Source organism: Pongo pygmaeus, chromosome 10, assembly GCF_028885625.2.
Source record: "Pongo pygmaeus isolate AG05252 chromosome 10, NHGRI_mPonPyg2-v2.0_pri, whole genome shotgun sequence".
Classification (NCBI taxonomy): domain Eukaryota; kingdom Metazoa; phylum Chordata; class Mammalia; order Primates; family Hominidae; genus Pongo; species Pongo pygmaeus.
Window position 1 is genome coordinate 8,019,994 of NC_072383.2, and position 13,804 is coordinate 8,033,797.

A 13,804-nucleotide genomic window follows, 5' to 3' on the forward strand; every position below is an offset into this window, starting at 1 on the left:
ATGCAGAAACCCCGTCTCTACTAAAAACATAAAATTAGCAGGGCATGGTGGCGCAAGCCTGTAATCCCAGCCACTCGGGAAGCTGAGGCAGGAGAATCAATTGAACCCAGGAGGTGGAGGTTGTGGTGAGCCAAGATCGCACCAGTGTACCCCAGCCTGGGCAGTGAGTGAAACTCCGTCTCAAAAAAAAAGAAAAGAAATATTAAAATATTGGACTCAGACCTCAAGTTAACAAGGGAACATTATCTAGGTTACCCAGGTTTACCTCAGTTTATTTCACCCAGAGTATTTGCCTCCATAGCAATATTTATTAGTCTTTTTGATAATATGGACCTCTACATTGGGATTTACCTTCTCAAGAAATAACTATTTAAATCCCTAAGATGTAAGATGTAAACTATGTATATTTATATTTTCTAAAATAAGATTATAATTGGCCAGGCGCAGTTGCTTACGACTGTAATCCCCGCACATTGGAAGGCTGAGGCGAGTGGATCATCTGAGGTCAGGAGTTCAAGGCCAGCCTGACCAACAAGGTGAAACCCTGTCTCTACTAAAAATACAAAAATCAGTCAGGTGTGGTGGCAGGTGCCTGTAGTACCAGCTACTCGGGAGGTTGAGACAGGAGAATTGCTTGAACCTGGGAGGCAGAGGTTGCAGTGAGCCGAGATCGAGCCACTGCACTCCAGCCTGGGCAACAGAGTAAGACTGTCTCAAAACAAAACAAAACAAAATCTCAACATATTATATGATGATGTCAAGCTTGTGGGGAAAGATATTAGGTTGGTACAAAAGTAATTACTTGAGCAGTTTAAACAAGCAATAAATAGTTATCACAATTATCTTCCTTATCATAATGTCTACACATCAAAAACCCAATGTACATGTACACATCTCAATCAAACTTCTTGGGCCAGGCGAGGTGGCTCACACCTGTAATCCCAGCACTCTGGGAGGTGTAGGCGGGCAGATCACTTGAGGTCAGGAGTTCCAGACCAGCCTGACTAACCTGGAAAAACCCTGTCTCTACTAAAAACACAAAATTAGCCAGGCGAGGTGGTGCACGCCTGTAATCCCAGCTACTCAGAAGGCTGAGGCAGGAGAATCGCTTGAACCCAGGAGGTGGAGGTGGCAGTGAGCCAAGATCACGCCACTACACTCCAGCCTGGGTGACAGAGTGAGACTCCGTCTCAAAAAAAAAAAAAAAACAAAAAAACAAAAAAAATACATCGTTTGCACAAAAGTAGGTTGGAAAAGTGATTTCCAAGCCTGCTATGCATCAGACTGATTGATTGATTGATTGATTTTTAGATGGTACGTACCACCACGCCCAGCTAATTTTTATATTTTTAGTAGAGACAGGCTTTTGCCATGTTGGTCAGGCTGGTCTCAAACTCCTGATCTCAGGTGATCTGCCCGCCTCAGCCTCCCAAAGTGCTGGGATTAGAGGCATGAGCCACCGCCCCCGGCCCAGATTTATTTTTTTACAGGCAATTTCCAGCCCTCTTACATGGAGACTCTCGATTCAGCCGACTCAGGAATCCCATCCCCCATAATTCTGGTGCAGCTAACTTTGGGTGATGATTATATGTGGAGCAAAATCCGCTCATTGACTAAATTGGGAGCCACCTTAGTACAACAATAATTAATGTACAGGCCGGGCATGGTGGCTCATGCCTGTAATCCTAGCATATTGGGAGGCCGAGGCAGGTGGATCACTTGAAGCCAGGAGTTCAAGACCAGACTGGTCAACATAGTGAAACCCCATCTCTACTAAAAATACAAAATTACCTGTTTGTGGTATCGGCCGCCTGTAATTCCAGCTACTTGGGAAGCTGAGGCAGGAGAATCACTTGAACCTGGGAGGTAGAGGTTGCTATGAGCTGAGATTGCGCTACTGCATTCTAGCCTGGGCAACAGAGCAAGACTGCCTCTCAAAAAAAAAAAAGAAAGAAAGAGCCAGGCGCGGTGGCTCACGCCTGTAATCCCACCACTTTGGGAGGCCAAGGCAGGCAGATCACAAAGTCAGGAGATTGAGACCATCTTGGCTAACATAGTGAAACCCCATCTCTACTAAAAATACAAAAAATTAGCTGGGCGTGGTGGCACGTGCCTGTAGTCCCAGCTACTTGGGAGGCTGAGGCAGGAGAATCGCTTGAACCCGGAGGCAGAGGTTGCAGTGAGCCGAGATTGCACCACTGCACTCCAGCCTGGGTGACAGAGCGGGACTCCTCCGTCTCACAAAAAAAAAAAAAAAAAAAGAAAAGAAAGAAAGAATGCACATACCATACTCTGAAGTGGTGGGAGGAGTCTGTTCCTCAGAGTGCTCATGGATCATCTGTAATTTCCCACAGGTGATTTTTTTTTCTAACCCTGTTTTGCAGGGCCCGGACTGTGGTGAGGCAGCTAGGGAGTTGCCTCAGGTGCATTCTTTTATTCTTTCTTTTTTTTTTTTAAACAGGCACAGAACTAACGCAAGGTACATTCTTTAAAGAGGTGCTCATTCTCAGGGCTACACTTGCACATAGCTGCCTCACCTGCCTAGTCCCAGCTCTGCTGCTCTGGAAAGTCTCGGGAGCACATTTTTCTCCAGTAATACGTGTGGCCTACATTATCATTTCCAAATGAGGAAATTTGAGACTGGGATTCATCAAAATCACCTAGGAGGCTTTTTCTAACTACTTTGTATTTCCTCCCAAGTTGGTTTTTTTTTTTTTTTTTTAAGACAGGGTCATGCTATATTGCCCAGGCTTGGCTCCTTGGCTTAAGTGATATTCCCACCTCAGCCTCTGAGTAGTAGCTGGGACTACAGGCATGAGCAACCACCACACCTGGCTCCTTGTACATTCTGATAAAACAGCTTCTAACCCCTCACAAGAAGCACTGCCACTTCAAATACAAATATCCTGGTGTTAGGTAGGAGAAAAGGCCAAGAACCAACTTAGTATTTTGAGCATTTTGATGCTCAAATTTTTGAGTATTTGATGCTCAAAATACTAAGTTTTGCAAAATGCTTTGTTACAAAATGATTTAATCCCATTGATCAAAGACTAATGGAAAACCCTCAGGGGATGAAGTACAAGGGTGCTCTTCATATCCATATTTTATCCACAGTTGACTAGAAGGCGCAGGAGTACTCTCTTCCCACAATCCACACTCAATAGCAGGAAGCTGATATTAGCATGGAATACAAGGGCTACCTGCCAAATGCTAGCCTCTGTTTTGCCACACTCTTTAAACAATCATGCTCCCTATTCTAGTTGTAAAAAACATAGAGACTGGCAAAGTCAGCTCAGTCTGAAGTTGCCAGTGTCCTTCCAGGCTCGCTTGCTTGCTTGCTTGCTTTCTCTCTCTCTCTCTCTCTTTCTTTCTTTCCTTTCTTTCTCTCCTTCTTTCTCTCTTTCTCTCCTTTCTCTCTTTCTCTCTTTCTTCCTCTCTCTCTCTCTCTTTTTCTTTCTTTCTAGAAGGAGTTCTGCTCTGGTTGCTCCGGCTGGAGTGCAATGGCGCAATCTCCACTCACTGCAACCTCCGCCTCCTGGGTCCAAGCGATTCTCCGGCCTCAGCCTCCTGAGTAGCTGAGACTACAGAGGCACACTGCCACCATGCCTGGCATTTTAAGTGAAATATTTTAAGACACATTTGACCCTAAAGTATCATACTCACAGCATTGATCCCAGAGAGCTGCTGAGAGAGCTGCAGCACAATGGAAATGATGATGGGCTGTCGGTAGCTGGACACTCTAAAGAGCTCCAGCACGGTGACTTGCTTTTCTTGTGACATCCTTGCACTCTCATCTTTCATCTCCTGGATGTCTTGGGATACATCCTGGGTGCCCCACAACCGCTGGAGGACTGGTGAAAAGAAGAAAGAGGAAAGGATAAAGACAACGTGCTGCCCCAAATTCATTCTTCCTATAAGGCAGCCAGGAAAGGGCCGCACGAGATGAGGTGATGGATAGCATCCGTTCCTGAACTGCCCTCTCACCTCATTCTTTAGGGGCTGAAAATTTTACTAAAGAGTAATCAGAGCCCAGTGTGGTGGCTCTTGCCCGTAATCCCAGCACTTTGGGAGGCCGAGGCTTATGGATCATCTGAGGTCAGGAGTTCGTGACCAGCCTGGCCAACATGGTGAAACCCCATCTCTAATAAAAATACAAATTAGTCGCTGTTTTGTCTATGGAGTAGCCATTCTTTTATTCCTTTACTTTCTCAATAAACTTGTTTTCACTTAAAAAAAAAATACAAATTAGATGGTCCAGGCACGGTGGCTCACACCTGTAATCCCATCACTTTGGGAGGCCGAGGCAGGCGAATCACAAGGTCAGGAGTTCGAGACCAGCCTGGTCCACATGGTGAAACCCCATCTCTAATAAAAATACAAAAAAAAAAAAATTAGCTGGCGTGGTGGCGCGCGCACCTGTAGTCCCAGCTACTCGGGAGGCTAAGGCAGGAGAATCACTTGAATCTGTGAGGCAGAGGTTGCAGTGAGCCGAGATTGCGCCACTGCACTACAGCCTGGGCAACAGAGCAAGACTCTGTCTCAAAAAAAAAAAAAAAAGTACAAAATTAGCTGGGCGTGGTGGTGGTGGCACATGCCTCTAATCCCACCTACTCCGGAGGCTGATGCAGGAGAATCGCTTAGAACCCAGGAGGCGGAGGTTGCAGTGAGCCGAGATCGCACCACTGCACTCTAGCCTGGGCAACAGCACGAGATTCTGTCTCAAAAAAAGAAAAAACAAACAAGAGTAATCAGAACCGTCTTCACTTGGATTCTGACAGGCAGGGAAATGGTACGACAGAAAATGGGTCCAGTACCCTCACCCTTAAAACAAACCACAACCATATACTTCGTATACTAAAGAGTGAAAGATACTCACTCCGCTTAGCATTCTCCTCTTCTTTTCTGTTAATGAGCAAAAATCTGGGACTTTCAGGGCAACATGGAAGGGCTGCACTTTGCAGGATAGCTGGAAGGATGGTAAAGCCTAATAGCACCGGCCATAGCTCTTCAGACCCAAGGATGAATTCCAGACCAAAGATCTAGAAACCACACAAAGATAATGCTATAAACCCCATACTTCATAGGCCACAAGTTCATTAAAACACAAAAAGTTGGCTAGGCGCAGTAGCTTACGCCTGTAATTCCAGCACTTTGGAAGGCTGAGGCAGGTGGATCAGGAGTTGAAGACCAGCCTGGCCAAGACGGTGAAACCCTGGCTCTACTAAAAATACAAAAATTAGCCAGGCGTGATGGTGGGCACCTGTAATCCCAGCTACTCAGGAGGCTGAGGCAGAGAATTGCTTGAACTCAGGAGGCGGAGTTTGCAGTGAGCCGAGATCGCACCACTGCCCTCTAGACTGGGCAACAGAGTGAGACTCCGTCTCAAAAATAAAACAAAACAAGAGTTCAGAAAATCATACATTATTTTACCATTGAAAAAAATAAAAAAATTGCTAGGCACAGAGGCTCACACCTATAACCCAGCATTTTGGGAGGCCGAGGCGGGCAGATCACCTGAGGTCAGGAGTTTGAGAACAGCCTGGTCAACATGGTGAAATCCTGTCTCTACTAAAAATACAAAAATTAGCCGGATGTGGTGGTGTGCACCTGTAATCCCAGCTACTCGGGAGGCTGAGGCATGAGAATCACTTTAACCTGGGAGGCAGAGGTTGAGCCAAGATCATGCCACTGCACTCCAGCCTGGGCAACAGAGTGAGACTCCCTCTCAAAAAAAAAAAAGGAAAAAAGAAATTGTGCTCCTTTTCCTTTCTCTACTCAACCTGCTTCTTCAGCTACTATCTATTATCTAAAACTTCCATATGTAATTGAACATGTGCCAGATATTCTTCAGTGCTTTACCTATGATAACTTTTTTAATGACCCATGAAACTAACACTCATTAAGTATGAGAAGTTCTAGAGTACCTGGGCCACCAGAATTCCAATAACTATGCCCAGCTGGTTGAGAGTGCCAAAGGCACCCCTCAGGGCAGTAGGCGAGATCTCTCCAATGTACATGGGCACAAAACCTGTGCAGAGTCCGCAGAAAAGGCCAATAACCAAGCGGCCCAGGATCAGCATTTCAACCGACTTAGCTATTTTACACAGTCCCATAAGGCAGCCACCAGTGACAGCCAACAAGTTGACGATCAGCATTGAATTGCGCCTGTAAGGTTAATCAAAGACAAAGTGGAATTAGCAAAGTGAGAGGCTCCTAACCTCTCCTCTTCTGTATTCATTAAATTTCTGCTCTTCTCCAGGCTCATATCAACTCCTTTTTTGGTCTAACTTTTCTTTTTCACTTTCTTTTCTTTTCTTTTTTTTTTTTTTTTTGAGACAGAGTCTCGCTCTGTTGCCCAGGCTGGAGCGCAGTGGCGTCATCTTGGCTCACTGCAACCTCTGACTCCCAGGTTTAAGCAATTCTCTGCCTCACACTCCTGAGTAGCTGGGATAGCAGGCACCTGCCACCATGCCTGGCTAATTTTTTTGTATTTTAGTAGAGATGGGGTTTCACCATCTTGGCCAGGCTGGTCTTTAACTCCTGACCTCATGATGCACCCACCTCGGCCTCCCAAAGTGTTGGGATTGCAGGTGTGAGCCACCACACCCAGCCCTTTTTTACTTTCTATGATCAGAACATTTCTAGTTGGGAGCCAGGCATGATGGTGCCCACCGGTAGTCCCAGCTACTCAGGGAGCTGAGGTGGGAGGATTGCTTGAGACTGGGAGGTCAAGGCTATAGTGAGCTATGATTGGGCCACTGCACTCCAGCCTGGGTGACAGAGCAAGACCCTGCTTCTTGGGCAGAGGGAGGACAGAGGGGGAAGAACATTAGCAAGTAAAATAGGTTGCCTTATCAATTTTTAAATGTGAATTACACTCTTGCATTTCTAGAATACCTAATTGGCAAATTAAAAGAGTTCCTTTGTAAGTCATAACTGAAAATACATTCTACCTTCTAAAATAGATTACTAAGCTAGTATAAAATAAGAAGATTCAGTTTTCAGCCAGGCGCGGTGGCTCATGCCTGTAAGCTTAGCACTTTGGGAGGCTGAGGTGGACGGATCACCTGAGGTCAGGAGTTTGCAACTCGCATGGCCAATATGGTGAAACCCCATCTCTACTAAAAATACAAAAATTAGCCGAGCGTGGTGGCGGGTGCCTGTAATCCCGGCTACTCGGGAGGCTGAGGCAGGATAATTACTTGAACCCGGGAGGCAGAGGTTGCAGTGAGCCGAGATTGCACCATTGCACTCCAGCCTGGGTGACAAGAGTGAGACTCCATCTCAAAAAAAAAAAAAAAGACGATTCAGTTTTCTTTTTTTGGCCATTATCCACATTTGCCATAGACTAAAGATAATTCCTACCAATCCTGTGTAAGATAACAAAAACATTTATATGAGACCCCAGTTTTTTTTTTTTTTAGAAGAGTAATCAACTTTGGACCTTGTAAATTAAGTATGTTTCTGGAAACCCCATAGCTGAGTTTACTAGGGAATAATTCTGAACTATCCCTAGCTGGACTGCAAAGGCCCATCACTCACACAGTTCATCTCTTGCACAGTTGGGTGGGAGCTAGCCAGGGTAGTGGAGCTCCAAGCAAGGGCAGTCATATTCGGGGCCAGTTAGACTAGGTTTCCCTTGATTAGAATTCAAGGTGTTCTTATTCAAAGGCATCATCACCTCCCTGCCCTAACTCTCCACACTTGTCCTCAATGCGGCTGGTAGAGCCCACTTCCTTGCCCAGTTTCTAGTCAATACCTGCCAAAGCGGTTGACAAACAGTCCGACGGAAAAGGAGCCTATCATACCCCCGATGGAGAATATGGCCACAGACCAGGACCAAAGAGACGTGAGCAGCACCTCAGAGGGAGGGGCATTTGTCTTGTCCGTCAAACTTTTATCGATAAATTCCTTTATGATCTGCAAAATAAAAGGTGGGAGGACAGACTATTACAGTTGGATGAGAACAAAAGATACAAATATGCTGGGTGCAGTGGCTCACGCCTGTAATCCCAGCACTTTGGAAGGCCGAGGCAGGTGAATCACCTGAGGTCAGGAGTTGCAGACCAACCTGACCAACATGGTGAAACCCCGTCTCTACTAAAAATACAAAATTAGCCCGTTGTGGTGGCGCGTGCCTGTAGTCCCAGCTACTCGGGAGGCTGACGTAGGAGACTCGCTTGAACCCGTGGGGCGGAGTTTGCGATGAGCCGAGATAGCGCCATTGCACTCCGGCCTGGGTGACAGAGCAAGACTACATCTCAAAACAAACAAACAAACAAAACAAAACAAATATTAGGGATCATTTCCTCCCTCGAGAATCAAGGGAATGAATAGACGGGAATGGAAGAGGCAGATAACATATTGGAATTAATGTTAACTCTCTCTGGAATAGTAATTTTTCATTTGTCCTGAATATCCCAGTAGGGGGCAGCACTGATGTTCACCCCAGCTCTCTGCTAAGCGAACCTGGCCAGCTTGGTAACTAACTAACCCCTAAGGGATAATACAGGAAGTGTATTACTATAGGGTGAAAGAGTGGGAGGAAGAACAGCACCGCCCAGGGTACAAGGAGTAAATGAGCTTTTTCCTTTGATTAAATGACCCCACTAATTTTCCCCACCAATATTGTCTCCATCTTCAGTCTTGGACAGGATAGATACAAAGTTTAATTCCCCTAGTTGGGGGAGGGACCCTCACTAACTGTTGCTCAGGATGGTGTTTAACTCCTGGGCTCAAGTGATCTTTAAGCCTCAGCCTCAGGAGTAGCTGGGACTCCAGGCAGGTGCCACCATGCCTGGCCTTAAATTCTGAATTCTTGAAACCCTACTTAAAGGAATAACTTCCCTATTCCAGATTCTAATTCTTGTGGCCTGGCACTCACCGTCTCAGGAGCATTGATGACCCCAGTGTTGTAGCCAAATTGGAAAGAGCCGATTGTAGCAACTGTGATGGCAAAGATCAGAGCTGGGGTGACCTGGAGAGACAGAGGACAGGGAGGAGAGAATAGTCCTTAAAACTTGTGATTGATGACTGTTTCTTATTAATTATGGAGCTGTATTAGGAGAATCTGACCTATGAGTGGTATGAAAAGGACAAACATCAAATGAGATTTAGATAATTAATGGGGAAGACAAAGGAATAGATTATACTAAAGAACTTATCTGGAGATAAGAATGTGAAGCTAACTTGGTAAAAGTGGAAAAGAAAATTGGGGAAGGAAGAAGTTAAGAGAAACTGGGTTGGTCAGTTTGGAAATATTTAAAAACTTGCATCAGGCAAATGTAGGCATAGAATTCCACTCAAGAACTGGGAGGGCAGAGGACAACACAGCCTTGGGTAGGATTACTAAGAATTGATCATTTTGGAAACAAATACAGTGCAGTCTGATCTGTACCCCGGACTCCACGGAAGCCCAGTGGTGGTGGTAGGGGGAGGTGGTAGTAGTTTGTGTCTTCACTGCTGGGTGGCTCTTTGAGTCTCTTTTCTCTCAGGACCATGTAACCTACTGGATCTACTTACTGCATCCTGGACCCATTTGAGTCTTCTGGTTTATTAAACACTGTTCTGCTATCCCTAACCTAACCCCCGGGTGGGAGAAGAAAGAACACTCGGCTCACTACAAACCTAACAAATAAGACATTTCTGGCCGGGCACGGTGGCTCATGCCTGTCATCCCAGCACTTTGGGAGGCCGAGGCAGGTGGGCCAAGGCAGGTGGATCACCTGAGGTCAGGAGTTCGAGACCAGCCTGGCCAACATGGTGAAACCCCATCTCTACTAAAAATACAAAAATTAGCCAGGCATGGTGGGGTGTGCCTGTAATCCCAGCTGCTAGGAGGGGCTGAAGCAGGAGGATCGCTTGACCCTGGGAGGCAGAGGTTGCAGTGAGCCGAGACCATGCCACTGCACTCCAACCTGGGCAACAGAGCAAGACTCTGTCTCAAAAAAAAAAAAAAAAAGAGAGAGAGAGAGACATTCCTTAGTGGGGAGAACCAGTCATCTTCACCTTGCCTGGAATAATTCAACTGGGCAAGTGGATATTATTTTAGATTTCCACCTTGGGGCAGCTCAATTTTTATACCTGAAGCCATCTTCTATGTCCTTTCCCACACCCCTACCAATCCCTTCAACCTTTCCTATCTTAAATTCCTTTCCTTTCAGGTCAGACAGGGTAGATAACAGGCTGGGAGTTTCAGTAGGAGAACTGACCTTGCCTGCAGCCTCCCAGATGTCTCAGTCACAACTAAGCATCGATATCCTGGAGGGCCCTGCCAGTACAATGCTCTCTGTTAAATCTTTTTCCTTTTAGTAAAAGTCCCTTCTTTCTCCTCTCATCATTCACTATCTTTAAGAGCCTTTTTTTTCATTAGTCTCATAAGTATCCATCCCTTCTCTTATTTTCCTTCATTTTCTTTCTTTCTTTTTTGTAGAGATGGGATCTCAGTGTATTGCCCAAGGCTGGTCTCAAACTCCCAGCCTCAAGTGATCCTCCTGCCTCAGCCTCCCAAATGCTGGGATTATTTTTAAAGGTTACAATTCGAATTAAACTGAGTCTCGAGAATCTAAAAAATGTGTTGACCTGGGCACAGTGGCTCACATCTATAATCCCAGCCCTTTGGGAGGTCGAGGCAGAAGGATCACTTGAGCCTAGCAGTTTGAGACCAGCCTGGACAACACAGTGAGACCCCTTCTCTCTCTCTTTTTTTTTTTTTTTTTTTTTGAGACCCCTTCTCTATCAAAAAAAAAAAAAAAATTAGCTGGGTCTGGTAATGGCAGGTGCCTATAGACCCAGCTACTTGGGAGGCTGGGGTGGGAGGATCACTTGAGCCCAGGAGATAGAAGCTGCAGTGAGCTATGATCGTGTCATTGCACTACAGCCTGGGTAACAGAGTGAGACCCTGCCTCAAAAAAGAAAAAAAAAGTGTGTTGAGAATATTGAGACAAGTGTTCCTTGAGCAAGTGGGACCTAGGAGGAACCTGATGCTCAAAAACCAGTTCTGGACTGGGCTGGCCCCCAAAGCAACAGAGATGTCCAAGCTAGATAATCCTTCACTCTGGCCACTAGAGAAGAGTTGCTCAATATAACTGTTTGCTGATGTGCTTCGAGAGATTGGTTGGTTGAGCTGGGTCTTCAGTGTACATTGGGAGGAGCCTGGCTCAGTCACAGTCACAGCTCTGGTGATGAGGCATGAGGGATTAAGTATGTCAGAATGGGCCAGTGAAGCTAGATGCCCTCAAACACCTATGCTGTGTCATTTGATTCCTTTTGAAATCGTTCTGTATCTTTATTTAAAAAAAAAAAAAAAGAGGAAATGTGATGTGCGATGGGTAAATTTCAAAACAGAGTAACTTAGTGAGAATGTTATAAAATTTACACCTACAGCCTGACCAATATGGTGAAAGCCCGTCTCTACTAAAAATACAAAAATTAGCCGGCTGTGATGGTGTGCGCCTGTAGTCCCAGCTACTCAGGAGGCTGAGACAGGAGAATTGCTTGAAACTGGGAGGCAGAGGTTGCAGTCAGCCGAGATTGCGTCACTGCACTCCAGCCTGGGTGCCAGTGAGACTGTCTCAAACAAACAAACAATCAAAATTTACACCTAATACTTTAATGTAGGTCTGCCTAGAAAAAAAGGAATGAATAGAATAATTGTCTGAGGTCTCTTAGTTCCAAATGCAGTTATCTGCAGAATGTAAATCTCAATCCTAGTTTCATGCAGCTTTGTGGGATGGATGTTTGCTAGTATGATAACCAAGTGGAAAACAAACATAAAATCTAAAGTCAGGGAACACAAGGCTTTAAACACATTGAGGTAAAGACAGGGAAAACTGTCTCTTTCATAAAACAATGTAAGTGGCATTTCAAGACACACTAAAAAGCTAGTAACTGCTCTAAAACTTTGCTTGCATCTGTAATAGTCCTCATAAAGAACAACTTTTGTTAAAGCAACTTTTTAATCTTCCTTTATTAGGTTAGTGTAGGCAGAGTTCACTTTGAATTTGAAAACACTGTAGAAAATAAGTCCTCAGGATTAAGAAAGAAAACATTTGAGAAATGTTGATTTTCCTGTCTAAACTGGGTTTAAATCATCCATCCATCACTCCCGTTGATCCTGAAGGGCCTAATCTCAGCTCTCAGGCCCGTCCCACTTTCAGGAAGGTCTTCTTTCCTCCTCCCTCTCCCTTCTTCAAAAATGAATCCATTCCACATCAGGGCTAGGTGAATTATCCTAAATCAAAATTTGAATCGTGTCAATGTCCTACTGAAATATCTTCAATGATTATCAAATAAAGCCTAGGCCAGTACTGTCCAATACAAATATAATGTGAGCCACAGATGTAATTTTTTTTTTTTGAGACGCAGTCTCATTTGGTCACCCAGGCTGGAGTGCAGTGGCACGATCTCGGCTCACTGCAACCTCTGCCTCCCGAGTTCAAGTGATTCTCCTGCCTCAGCCTCCTGAGTAGCTGGGACTACAGGCATGTGCCACCATGCCCGGCTAATTTTTTGTATTTTTAGTAGAGACAAGGTTTCATCATGTTGGCCAAGCTGGTCTCGAACTCCTGACCTCGTGATCCGCCTGTCTCGGCCTCCCAAACTGCTGGGATTACAGGCATGAGCCACTGTGCCCGGCCCAACCACAGATGTAATTTAAAATTTTTCTGCTGGGTATGGTGGCTCACACCTGTAAGCCCAGCACTTTGGGAGGCTGAGGAGGGCGGATCACTTCAGTTCAGGAATTCAATACCAGCCTGGCCAATATCACCAAACCCCATCTCTACTAAAGACACAAAAAAATTAGCCAGGCATGGTGGCACACACCTGTAATCCCAGCTATTTGGGAGGCTGAGGCATGAGAATCACTTGAACCCGGGAGGCGGACATTACAGTGAGCCTAGATCGTGCCACTGCACACCAGCCTGGGTGACCAAGTGAGATTTTGTCTTCCAAAAAAAAAAGAAAATTTCAGTAGCCACATTAAAAAAATAAAAAGAAACATATTGGTCAGGCGTGGTGGCTCACGCCTGTAATCCCAGCACTTTGGGAGGCCGAGGCAGGTAGATCACAAGATCAGGAGTTCGAGACCAGCCGGGCCAATATAGTGAAACCCCATCTCTACTAAAAATACAAAAATTATCCGAGCATGGTGGCACGTGCCTGTAATCCCAGCTATTCAGGAGGCTGAGGCAAGAGAATCGCTTGAACCTGGGAGGCAGAGGTTGCAGTGAGCCAAGATCACGCCACTGTACTCCATCCTGGGTGACAGAGTGAGACTCCATCTCAAAAAAAAAAGTCAATGTGTTAACTAACTTGTGATTATAATTTCACAATATACATGTATATCAAAACATCAGATGCACATACTTTAAATGTATACAATTTTGTCAATTATACTTCAGTAAAGAAGAAAAGATTTTAAAAACTGTAATAAAATAAATGTAAGATAAAGTATTAAAAGATGGTTAACATGGGCCAGGCGTAGTGGCTCACACTTGTAATCTTTGGGAGGCCGAGGCAGGAGGATCACCTGAAGTTGGGAGTTCAAGACCAGCCTGACCAACATAGAGAAACAACGTCTCTACTAAAAATACAAAACTAGCCAGCCATAGTGGTGCAAGCCTGTAATCCCAGCTACTTGGGAGACTGAGGCAAGAGAATTGCTTGAACCCAGGGGCAGAGGTTGCAGTGAGCCGAGATTGCACCACTGTACTCCAGCTTGGGCTACAAGAACGAAACTTTGTCTCAAAAAAAAAAAAAAAAAAAAGTTCACACGGTAACTGTTTTTCTTCTTTTTTTTTTC

General features: G+C 45.2%; 1 protein-coding gene across 5 annotated transcripts in view; it reads right to left on the minus strand.

The window, feature by feature from the left end:
- Positions 1-13,804, minus strand: part of SLC2A14 (solute carrier family 2 member 14) — a 63,272-nt gene that overhangs the window by 10,682 nt on the left and 38,786 nt on the right. For all 5 annotated transcript variants that reach the window (XM_054444271.2, XM_054444270.1, XM_054444273.1 and 2 more), the window contains exons 3-7: positions 8,885-8,977; positions 7,760-7,920; positions 5,925-6,165; positions 4,877-5,039; positions 3,664-3,851 (exon numbers count right to left, since the gene is read on the minus strand). In XM_054444271.2, the coding sequence (XP_054300246.1) occupies positions 3,664-3,851; positions 4,877-5,039; positions 5,925-6,165; positions 7,760-7,920; positions 8,885-8,977 (846 nt within the window). The remainder of the gene's footprint in view (positions 1-3,663; positions 3,852-4,876; positions 5,040-5,924; positions 6,166-7,759; positions 7,921-8,884; positions 8,978-13,804) is intronic.